Raw genomic sequence first — 12,694 nt, 5'->3', positions numbered from 1 at the left:
CAGAATTGAAGGTCAGTTAAAGAGCTTCACAGATAAGAAAAAGCTAAAGGAGTTCATCAAACCAGTATTATATGAAATGCTGAAAGGTATTCTTTAAGAAGAGGAAGAAGAAGAAAAAGGTAAAGATAAAAATTATGAACAACAAATACATATCTATCAACAAGTGAATCTAAATTTTAAGTGAATAAAAAATCTGATGAACAGAATGAACTGGTGAATATAATAGAATCAGGGTCATAGAAAGGGAGTGGACTGACAATTCTCAGGGGGAAAGGGGTGTGGGGGGTGCGGGAAGAGACTGGACAAAAATCATACACCTATGGATGAGGACAGTGGGGGGCGGTAAGGGCAGAGGGTGGAGTGGGAACTGGGTGGAGGGGAGCTATGGGGGGAAAAAAGAGGAACTGTAATAATCTGAACAATAAAGATTTATTTAAAAAAAAAAAAAAACTAGAGGCCGGTGCATGAAATTCATGCATGGGGTGAGGGGGAGGGTCCCTCAGCCCAGCCTGCACCCTCTCTAATCCAGGACCCCTCAGGGGATGTCCGACTGCCGGTTTAGGCCCGATCCAAACTGGCAGTCGGACATCCCTCACACAATCCAGGACCACTGGCTCCTATCCACTCGCCTGCCTGCCAGCCTGATGCATCTAACTGCTCCCCTGCCAACCTGATCACCCCTAACCACTCTGCCTGATCGCCCCTAACTGCCTCTGCCTGCCTGCCTGATCACCCCTAACTGCTCCCCTGCTGGTCTGATCGCCCCTAACTGCGCCCCCCACCTGCCTGATCGCCCCTAACCACTCTGCCTGCCAGCCTGATGCACCTAACTGCTCCCCTGCTGACCTGATCACCCCTAACTGCGCCCCTGTCTGCCTGGTTGCCCCTGACTGCTCCCCTGCCAGCCTTATCACCCCTAACCACTCTGCCTGCCTGCCTGATTACCCCTAACTGTCTCTGCCTGCCTGCCTGATCACGCCTAACTGCTCCCCTGCTGGCCTGATTGCCCCTAACTGCACCCCTGCTGGCCTGATCGCCCCTAACCACCTCTGCCTGCCTACCTGCCTGATCTCGCCCCCAACGGCTCCCCCGCCGGCCTGATCATGCCCCTAACTATTTGCTCCCCCATGCCGACCTGATCGCCCCCAACTGCCCTCCCCTGCCGGCCTGATCGCCCCCTAACTGCTTGCTCCCCCGTGCCAGCCTGATTGCCCCCTAACTGCTTTCTCCCTCGTGCCGACCTGATCTCGCACCTAACTGCTTGTTCCCCATTAACGGCCTGATCGCCCCCTAACTGCTTGCTCCCCTGAGCCAGGATGATCACCCCCTAACTGCTTGCTCCCTGCTGGCCTGATCTTGCCCCTAACTGCTTGCTCCCCCACGCCAGTCTGATCACCCCCTAACTGCTTGCTCTCCCCATAACGGCCTGATCGCCCCCTAACTGCTTGCTCCCCTGCCAGCCTGATCTCCCCCTAATGCTTGCTCCCCTGCAGGCCTGATCTCGCCCCTAACTGCTTGCTCCCTGTGCTGGCCTGATCTCGCCCCTAACCACCTCTGCCTTGGCCCCTGCCACCATGGCTTTGTCCAGAAGGAAGTCAATGTCTGGAAGATGTCTGGTTGACCTGGTCTAATTAGCATATTAACCTTTTATTAGTATAGATAAGGTCTAGTCAGGAGGCAGAACCACATTAGCAACTTGAACAGGGAAATTTTATCATAAAGAATTAGTAACAGAAGATGAACTACTATGAGGGGAAAAAGAATACTGGAATAGGCCCTGGCTGGGTAGCTCAGTTGGTTAGAGCATTGTCCTGATACGCCCAGGTTGGGGTTCAATCTCTGGTAAGGGCACATACAAGAAGCAACTAATGAATGCATAAACAAATGGAACAACAAATCAATGTTTCTCTCTCTATCTAAAATCAATAAATAAAAATTAAAAAAAAGAATACTGGGATAGAAAATGAATGGAATTACCACTTCCTGTAGGGCTATGGTAGACTACTCTAAGATAAACTTGGAAGAGGGCCTCACTCCTCCAAGTCCTCATTACCTAAGACTTAGCTTCAACCTCTGTTGGAGAGGATGTGGCTGTTGCCCATTGGATGGCAGAGGAGCTCACTGAGGTATCACAGGTGAAAGTGAATGCCAAAAAAAAATTGCTGGGAACCTGCTAGCTGGGGCACCAGTAAAATTAGTTGGAAAGCCAGCCAGTGGCATTCCCCAAAATGTACTACAGTGGTCCTCCCTTATCCACATGGGATATGATCCAACCCCCAGTGGATGGATGACTAAAACCACAGATAGCACTGAACCCTATATATACTATGTTTTTTCCTATATATACATAACTATGATAAAATTTATAAGTTAAGGCACATTAAGAGATTATCAACAATCCTATATAATAAAAGCCTAATATGCAAATTGCCCCCTTGGGCAGTCATTTGACTGGGAGTTCAACCGCTTGCTATGATGTGCGCTGACCACCAGGGGGCAGCATGGAACATGGAGGATGTCGGTGATGTGGCGCTGGCAGCAGGTGGCAGTGGAGGTGCTGCTGGCCCTGATGGACCCCGACAAGTGCGGGACCAGGGCAGGATGGTGGAGCAGGTGAGCGGGTGGCGCCAGATCAAGGCAGGTGCAAGCAGGGGCCTGATTGCCCCGCCAATCACCCCAAAGACTGTGACCAGCAGCGGCGGTGGGGGGTGGAGCTGCCACCCGGCTTCCAGGTGCTGAGGGAGCCAGGCGGGGGGCTTGGCCCCGATTGATCGCCCTGTAGGCGGGATGGTGGAGCAAGTGAGGGGGCGGCACCAGGCTAAGGTGGGGTGCCAGGCGGGGCTGTGGGGCTGTGAGGCTGGGGGCGCGAGCTGGGGCCTAATCTCTGAAGGCCACCCTGAGGGACCCCACCCTTGCATGAATTTGTGCACTAGGCCTCTAGTAACTAATAATAAAGTAGATCAATTATAATATGCGAATGTGTTCTCTCTTTCTCTCTCTCTCTCTCTCTCTCCAATAATTTTATATTTTTCAGTCCAAACCTATTCTTGAATCTGTGTAACCATTCCTTACTTGCAATATATGGCTTGGTGTCACTCATTTCAGGGGATCCCTTGCTGAAGTCTCTGTATAGGTTCGACATCTGGTACAACACACTGCTGTCAATTGGACCACATTTTCTGTTCAGGTCTTCCACCAAATAATTTAATGTCTTTTCTATCTTAACTAAGCACTTGTCACACGCTATGGCCATAACTTTTACAGTTAAAGTACAAGAGCAAAACTAGCACAAATTTCTTTGTCTTGCTTCACAATTTCACTAATAAAAGATTCATTTTACTATAGATCTTAGCAACTTCAGGATACTTTTTTTTTTTTTTCATTTTTTATGTCAAGACCTTTCACCTTTTCACTTAAAGAAAGCACTTTACAGCTTCTCTTTGGTATATCCAAATTGTCAGCATCACTACTCTTGCACTTTGGGATCATTATTAAGTAACATAAAGGTTACTTGAGCACAGGCACTGCAATACCATAACAATCAATTTGATAACCGAGATGGACACCCAGTGACTAACAGGTAGGTAAGCGTATACAGCCTGGATACACTGGGCAAAGGAGTAATTCACATCCCAGGGGGGATGAAGTGAGACGGTGCGAGATTTCATCATACTACTCAGAACAGCACGCAATTTAACACTTATGAATGTTTTATTTCTGTGATTTTCCATTTAATATTTTCAGATGGTGGCTGACCACAAGTAAATGGAACCGCAGAAAATGAAACCACAGGCCGACAATGGGGGGTCTACGGAATGAGCTGTCTGCTGGGATGCCAGTGAAACTCACTATATGATGTGCACTGATTAGTCTCCTACATACAACCAGCAGCCACAGCATAAGAACAAGAAGAAAACACTGGAACCAGGAACAGAAAACCCTTCCATTCCAGGGTTTCTCTGGGACCCCCTTCTAACATGATTTAACATTGTGCCAACTGTCAAAACAACAGAAAGCGGCCTGGCTGGTGTGAATCTGTGGTTGAGCTTTGACCTATGAGCCAGTTAGTCACCGTTCGATTTCCGGTCAGGGCACGAACCCAGGTTGCGGCGTGATACCCAGTAAGGGGTGTGTAAGAGACAGCCGATCAATGATTCTCTCTCATCACTGATGTTTCTATCTCTCTCTCCTTTCCTCTCTGAAATCAATCAATCAAACCTTTAAGAAGAGGGTGAATTTAGAACTGAGAGGCATTAAATTGATTATCTGTACAGCTGGGGACATAGCAAAATAAAGTTGGCCTCAAGGTGATAATTACTGAGCCTGGATAATGGGTACATAAGATTATTATGCTATCCTGTCCACTCTATATTTGAAAATTACTATTAAAAAAGCTTTTCTTATTTGCTTTTGGTTTCCTAAAGCATGGGCTCTGGAGTCAACCTGCCTGACTTCAAATCCTGACCACTAACTGACCCACTATTTTAGGGCTGTGTTTCCCCATTTTAATAATAGTACCTACCTCATTAGAGGTATGGGGAGGATTGAAATAGATATTACATGCAAAGCAATTTGTGCAGAGCTGGTATGTTCTCAATAAATCTTATCTATTATTATTATTTTCATTATTTACTGGTGCTGACAGTTTTAATTTTTAAGATACATGATATTAGTACCACACCATAAAAATAAATATCCACAAAAATAGATCTTGGTAACTCATAATAAATTATTCCATAGACAAAGGTGGTTTGACCTTTGGAATGCTACATATAGATCCGTTATAAATTTGTCCTTCAAAGAATAACTTACTTTATCCTTGATTTTGTCAGCTTTAGCATCCAAAGGCTGGTTTTTGTTTTGATCCTGATTACATTTTCGATTTCCTCCACCTGAGCTTATACTTTTAGTTTGTCCAACGGAACTGGAAGCAGTAGTGGATAGTACAGATGTGTTGATACCAGACACAGATGAAGTACTGTTTCCATTTATTGACCCATTTACACCTTGGGGGGAAAAAAGATGTTTATACAATAGAATTCATTCAACCACATAAAAGAATGAAGTAATGCTATATGCTATAATGTGATGATTCTTGAAAACATAATGCAAAGTGAAAGCGCCAGACACAAAAGGTCTCAACTTGTATGATAAGATCTATGAGATATTCACAACGCATAAATCCTTTTGGGATGATGAAAATGTTTTGAAATTACATGGAGGTGATGGTTGCACAATGATGTGAATGCATTAAGTGCCACTGAATTATTCACTTTAAAATGGTTAATTTTACATTTATGTGATTTTCACTTCAATTTTTTTAAAACATTAAGAAAGATAATTAAATGCAAACACTCATCCTTTCAGAGCAAACTCCCCCAAATACTACCTCAAGCAAAAAGAAAGATAATAATAAACCATCTAAAATGTTATTATAATTTGCAAATGATAATCTAACAATCATGAACAACAGAAATGCTAATAATCATTAAAAAAGAAGAATACTAGGATATTAGTTTTAATCAACTTAAAGCTTAATTACAGAAGTAAATATTATAGTGGGTTACATAATAAAGCTAGTGAGATACCGAGGCAAAAGCTGCAGAGTTTGGAGTTAGAAGACAAGGGTTCAAATCCTGCTATGCTACATCAATCTGTAAGCAATATTTCCTTAAATAATTTATTTAACCTTGTTTGCAAAAAACAAACAAACACTAAATGGTATTTAATGTTGGTGGCAAAATGAGAATATTTCCAATCCCGAACAGTTATTATAAGAATTAAGCAATGCAATGTGAAAGTGTCCAGCACAATGCTTTATAAATATTATTAAACTTGAACTCTACTGATAATACATATTGAAACAGAGGGTTTTAAATACTTCATTTAAGTTAATACCTTTTTCAGGACCATTTCGATTACTTTTTCCTGCAGTCCTTGAATGGAATGAAGAAGAATCATGATTCTGGGCTGGAGGAGCAAACAGTGGTGGAATTCCCAGTAACGGTGGAAAGAAGGCTGCCCCTGAACGAGTATGAACATCTGCTGTTCGCCACCATTCTGCACCTCAAAACCAAACACCAAACAGACAAGCAAAAATATCTGAATTAACTTTCTAGTTAATGTAACAATGCTTTTTATATTTTATTCCTAAAAAATGGTTAAGTTTCAACTTGGAACAAAATTACTGAATCTTTCTAACTGAAAGTTTGCTAATTAGAAGTTATACACTCATTATTCCTCTCATTAAGATAGTATCCAGTGGTTGAGCATTGACCTGTAAACCAGGAGGTCACGGTTCGATTCCCGATCAGGGCACATGCCCGGGGTTGCTGGCTCAATCCCCAGTATGGGATGTGCAGGAGACAGACGATCAACGATTCTCTCTCATCATTGATGTTTCCCTCTCTCTCTCTCCCTCTTCCTCCCTCTCTGAAATCAATAAAAATATATTAAGAAAAAAACAAAAAGATAGCATCCAGGAATCTTCGCTCAACAGCCTCCTTGAGTTCAAGTTTATAAAGAACAAAGGTTTTAAAAATAAAATGGAAAACTTGGAATATTAAAGATTTATTTGACTCTGATGACTTTTACCATAGTAAAAGAAAAAAATATTTAATACCATACCAACCTATTTTAATGCCTTAGGATTTAAGATTAGTGTTAAAAATTTCCTCAAATTATATACATCATAGATATGGCTCTGATAAATCAGGTTGTTTAAATAGTAATACAAAGACTGTTGTTATCCAGTATACCTCAAATGCATTTTTGAAAGAAAAAGTTCTATACTCAAACAGAAACATAAAGACAGTAAAATCAATAAGCCTTATTCTTTCTTTTCTTTTTTGGGGGGGTGGGGGTGCGGGTGGGGGAGCTAAAAATAAAAAGAGCTCAAAGAAGATCTCAAAATAAGTAAGTCATATTAAAATATAAAAGATTTATAAAGTTTCTCCCCTTAAAGTTAATGAAAAAAAAATCGTAAACTTTGGCAATATTTCCTCTCATAAGTTACGAATAATAATGATTGTTTTATCACTGCAAAATGACTAAATGTAGAAAGTCACCAAAAATGTAATTTAAATGTTTAAATGTTTTCAGTTAAAACTTCTAAAAACGGAGAGAAGCCAAATTTTATAGAATACGTTTTTCAAGGAAGGGTAAAGATTAAGAAAATATTTGAAAATAATCCAAAGGAAAGTCTTGTATTACCCCTTCTAAAATTTTAGAAACAATCTTTTCCAATTAACTAATCTGCTAGATAACCAAATTAGTTACAACCTCCGAGGCTAATTTTCCAAGATATATGCAAATATTTTTCCTCGATTATAACATCCATAAAGAAATTAGAGGGAAAAATCTCAACAATACAGCATGAGAAATTTTCAATATTGCCAGTATACTATATTATATGGTCTTTAAAGCGTTTCTAAGAATATCACTCTCCATTAAAAATAGGATGTAAAGTGATGTGCACCTTCATTATCTAATGGCAACCCTGCTTTAAAAAAAAAAAAAAGTGACATGTTCACGGTGGCTACCATTCTGAAAGGTCTAAAAAAAAAAAAAAAAAACCAGTATAAGCAAAAATCTGCAAAAGCTATTCTTCTGCACTGCGGGAAGGCAGGAAGGCGCTGCTGGTGAAATGACACCAATGTATATTCAGCAGGGCCTGAATGATGGGAACTCAACCAAGAATAACTACACAAAGGCATTAATCATTTATCCACTGTTTAGATGAAAGAAGTGTATTTAGATAGGAAGAAAAACTATGTATTTTGGGCTTATATCAGCACAGTTGGAATCTATTGTTATTTGAAAACCAGGTTCCACATAGCTGACAAAAAGGGACTGAGGTTTTCCAAAGATATTTATATTATTTAATATAGAGTCTATAATTAAAACATTACAGTTGAATGTATAGACTTTGTAAACAACCAGAAAATTGGTAAGGTAATCAAAGTGTAGTAAGATTCGAATATTTAGACATAAACTGAGGAAAAACACAAAAATGTACTTTAGAATGTCAATAGTACACAATAGGGACTAGAAAAAAAGACAACTGGAAAATGTGTGTAATAAATAAGCTGATACCGCAAGTAAAAAAACAAGTAAATAAGGTCAATCGAATAAAAAGATAAAAATTATAGGGCTGCTGATTACAAACTGTACAGATGTCTAATATTTCATAAAAAGTAACAATTTTTTGTTAAGTAACAGCTATTTATCTTCCAAATTGAAGAAAATAAAAAAAAATTTAGTCACAAACTAGCTTGTTTATAACGTGTTATGTACAAAATAAGGATTACATAAACCAGTACATGATTTCTAAATGTATTCAAAGGAGGTAACAGCATACAGCAACATTCATTAATCATATTCAACTGAAAGAGTCCAATATTTCAGAGGCTATGCTAAATCTCAATTAGAACCTAGAAGATATAGTAAAATTTTAAAATCTTTCATACATGAGAGCCAGGTACTTCACAAAATTCATGGGAATATAAAATAAAAATATAATAACCCAAAACTGTATATTTTAAAGAAATTACCATGAAATACAATTTCAATATTAAATAAAAACAATTTTATTATACTAATGTCCATTAAATACTGCACCTGTTGATTTAATCATTTGAAATGCAGAATAATCTACATGTCCATAAAAATTTAAAAATAAATTCTTACTCATTAAAAATTCCTAGTAATTCCTTCCCTGTGTGTCTTCATTTATTAGGTCATTTAAAAAATTTGGCATTTTGATTAGCCTTTTGAATAAAGCCAACTATAGAGAATTTAAATTTGTTATTATATCAAACCTACAACTTAACCCTTTGCACTCGCTTGCTTTTTTCTCGATTCCTTTATTCTACTCGGGATTTAATTTTTTAAATACCCCAGATTTTACAAAGCGCGGCAGTAGAATAAAAAACTGGAGTTTCTTTTCATACAAACTTGTTTATTTGTATTTTTTTTATATTTAAGATTATTGATACATTCAAAGAGTAATTTGCACTCGACATCCGAGTGCAAAAGGTTAAACATGTCTTCTATAACTAAGCATAGTCTCTGTTCATTTGGCAAAATAGTATTCTTCTACAGTCATACTTTCATCATTAAAGACTGTGTCTTATAATTATTTGTTAATCCATCTCCTAAAAACTATAAACAACATAACATATACTATGGTAGTGTACTTCAAACTGCTTGGCCTAGTGCACAGAACATACTAAATTAATGAAAAGTTTATGTAGGTTAGGGGAATTAATTTTTTTCTGTACAGTGGGAAGTATTAGCATGGTTGAAGTCCAGAGAAGTAATTCTTTAGACTTGTTAATCATCATTCCAGTGCAGAAGGTATTGGATTTTAATAATAGAGTAATTACATTATTCTTTTAAAAATGCTCAAAAGCAATACTCCAATAAACCATGAAACAAACAAATTTAAGGTATCAGTAACTATCTATATTAATATCACCTATTTTGATTTTTATTCAGCAATCCTATATTTCAGAAAATATCTGTTGAATGCTTATCTTGCTAAACAACCATTGTAGAAACTGACTGAATTAAATTTCTATTAGTATTTTTTAAACAAATGTTAAGACTTAGTTTAAGACTTTAACTTTTTACTCACATTACCCCTCCCCACAATTCCCTCTTCCAGACAACTGAATGAAAGGAATATGATTCAAAAGACAGTACTTGAAATATACAGTTAACCATCTTTCCATCATATATATAGAAGCACTTCACAATTTATTACCCATTAAAGTGGGCAAGAGAAAATACTAATGATAATTACTAATTATGTATGGATTATGTGTGCCAAATGCTTCACTCAGCACTAACATGGCTTATCTGCTTTCATTTTCATGGGTACTATTATGATGATAACCTCATGTCTTGGATGAGGAAACTATGGCTGAGAGGTCAGATTACTTGTTCAAAGTCACACAGCTAAAACACAGCAAAACCAGATTTAAATTCCGGTTAATTTGTGTTTATATTTATGCTAATTTTTAAACAACCCTTACTAAAATTTATTAAAGTAAAATTAATCACTGGAAATACTTAAAGTTTAGTCTTTCAAAATAATATAACAAGACAAATTATAGCATGTTTGTGTAAGTTAAACTTTATTTGGTGTCTTCCTAAATTCTCATAATCTGTAGAATTTGGGATAATTCTGGTCTTGCTGCCACATATGTGGTGCAAATCTAGAGTTGTTTTGATTGATTATAAAAGAATATATAGAAATTCAAGAGCCAAGCTCATCTTCCTGACAAAGTACAGAGAAGTGAGAACTCAAAATAACAGTCCAGAGATGTTTATTATAAGCACTAGACTTTAGTTTTCCAGTATGAGGTATTTTTTTACATCAAAGCTGAGAAAAAAATTCATCAAAAACACGAGGAAAACTTGGCTTAATTATTCACTTTTGGTGCAGATGCCTATTTCCCTGGCTAAACCCTTAAGTATCTAACTGCATTGCCACATAGCACACATAGTGTTGTGTTTTTTTTTGCGCATGATAAATAGGACTGAGCAAATTCTTGCACAAGAGTTTTAATATACCAGGCATTAGACTATTTCTTTTTGTTCAATTTAATAAATTACGGCTTGAACATTTTCAAGCTTTCCTTCTTTCCTTGAACACTGTTTGTAACAGATGTTTACCTGGAAAAGATGCTAGTTGGGGATGTGCGGCTAAGGCTGTGGGTGTACCAAGTGTCCCCAAACCACCAAATTCTGAATGCCCTGAGCTGGCTGAATGTAGACCAAAGACTGGGTGGCTGACCATTGGGAAGGCACTCGACACTGTGGACAGGTTAAACGGTTGATCCCCAGCTGCTCTGAATAAATGTCCTGGGAGGGAAAAGAACACACTTAAAGTTGTACTATAACAACAGATGAGATTTATCTGATTTTAGCATTCATAAATTAGATAAAATTTTATACTTTCTTATTTATTATATTTTTACTAGTATCTTGCATTTTCTTTTGCATTTCTATTCATCAATAAGATGAATAAGGTGTTACAGAATAAGATGTTTCTACAACATGAAAGTACTCAAGTAAATATAATTAAAATAAATGATATAACCTTATTTACTTTGAATTTGAGAAATTATGCTTTCAGCAAATCATTTTCACTAGTTATAGTGGTTTGACCTGCAGAAGTGAGTGAACTTTCTGTTAATAAATGCACATTAATATAGTATTAAAATGTTTTCACTCATAAGGAAAATAAAAACATCTTATTAATATAAGGTTCAAAACCAAAGAAATAAGTCCAGAATCTGTCACCAAGTCCTTACTCAAATTATACAACTAGGCAAAGAGATTTTAGTTTCCATGTGCCAGAACTAAAGCCATGTTCTCTATCCAATACTTCTTTGATACCAAAAAGGGGATTATATTCTAGCCTGATAAAGCAATGTAGAATACAACATGAAGATTTAATGAATAAACTTCTTAAGATTATTTCTAAATGCACCCAAGGGCGTCTATCAACTTTGTGATATAAATATCATATTCAATTCTAATGTGTGACCTTCAATCTCCACTTTTACCCTAAAGAGAATCTAGTAGTAAGTGTCATAATTCCAGTTTGGGGTGTTATACAATCAAATACACGACCTTTTTTTCATACTTTGCAGGGAGTTGGCAGAAAATCTGTTAATACTTGGAAATCTTCCTTTTACTTCTAGGAAACAATTAACTTTCCCTGGCTTGATACTAAGAAAACAATATCAAACACCACACTCCAGGCTATTTTAAGAATTTACTGTGTGAAAGGTACTGTATTCTGTGTTAAAATAAGAATACGGTTTTCTTACTATCTGCTGTTTATATCAGACCTGGCTCTGCAGTTGAATGTAAGTAGTTTTAACACAATATGTTTGAAGTCAATGTATTAAAAGTAATTATTTTTTTAACATTTAGCTATTAAAGGTATCTCTTCTCTTTGCTTTTTTATTCTTTGAAAACCAAGAGGAAGTCATCAAAAGGCAACGATATGCCCTGAAATAACACTGTACTGAAATAACACTATATTTTTTATTGAAGTAGTAAGATTTAAATAAATTGTATCAAGTCACAAGTATGCCTCACATCATCCTGTAAGATAAAAAGTTGTGATTGGGGGTCAAGGTTCCACTATAACAAAGCACTGAGCAGATCCCACAGGGAAGATCCTCCAAGTATCTTTATGATGAAGGCCCACAGAGGAACTGTCAGAGGGGAGGACAAGGGAAGGACACAGACTTGGGTATCTTTTCTAAGTTAGCCAATCTTTGTTTTTGTTCATCAAAGCCTATACAGAAAATCTGTGAATTTGATACTTATGTGTTATCAGAGTTTCAGACTGCATTAGCATTGAAGTTGAGTTAAAACAAAACAGGGCATGCTACTGGGAAAAAAGGTTACTCAAATATCACAACCTTCAAGAGCTGTGATAGGCCTCAAGAAAGAGAAAGAGAGAGAGAGGAAGAGAGAGGGAGAGAGGGGGAGAGAGAGGGAAAGAGAGGGAGGGAGGGAGGGAGGGAGAGAGGGAGGGAGGGAGGGAGGGAGGGAGGGAGAGAGAGAGAGAGAGAGAGAGACAGAGAGAGAGAGACAGAGAGAGAGAGACAGAGAGACTGTATGTTTAGCAAATTCTCAAAAATCCAGCTAGAATCTCTAAAAAAAGAAA

The 12,694-nt window shown here is 37.8% G+C and overlaps 1 protein-coding gene across 9 annotated transcripts in view; it reads right to left on the bottom strand.

Moving 5' to 3' along the window:
* Window positions 1-12,694, bottom strand: part of BAZ2B (bromodomain adjacent to zinc finger domain 2B) — a 325,819-nt gene that overhangs the window by 103,895 nt on the left and 209,230 nt on the right. For 7 of the 9 annotated variants that reach the window (XM_079781879.1, XM_079781880.1, XM_079781881.1 and 4 more), the window contains 3 exons: window positions 10,681-10,869; window positions 5,899-6,066; window positions 4,813-5,006 (listed from right to left, as the gene is read on the bottom strand). In XM_079781879.1, coding sequence (XP_079638005.1) covers window positions 4,813-5,006; window positions 5,899-6,066; window positions 10,681-10,869 — 551 coding nt within the window. The remainder of the gene's footprint in view (window positions 1-4,812; window positions 5,007-5,898; window positions 6,067-10,680; window positions 10,870-12,694) is intronic. The other 2 variants (XM_079781878.1, XM_079781883.1) reach the window with 2 other exon arrangements.

The sequence above is a fragment of the Cnephaeus nilssonii genome (assembly GCF_951640355.1).
Source record: "Cnephaeus nilssonii genome assembly, chromosome: 10".
Taxonomy (NCBI): domain Eukaryota; kingdom Metazoa; phylum Chordata; class Mammalia; order Chiroptera; family Vespertilionidae; genus Cnephaeus; species Cnephaeus nilssonii.
This window is presented reverse-complemented; position numbering and strand designations above follow the sequence as displayed.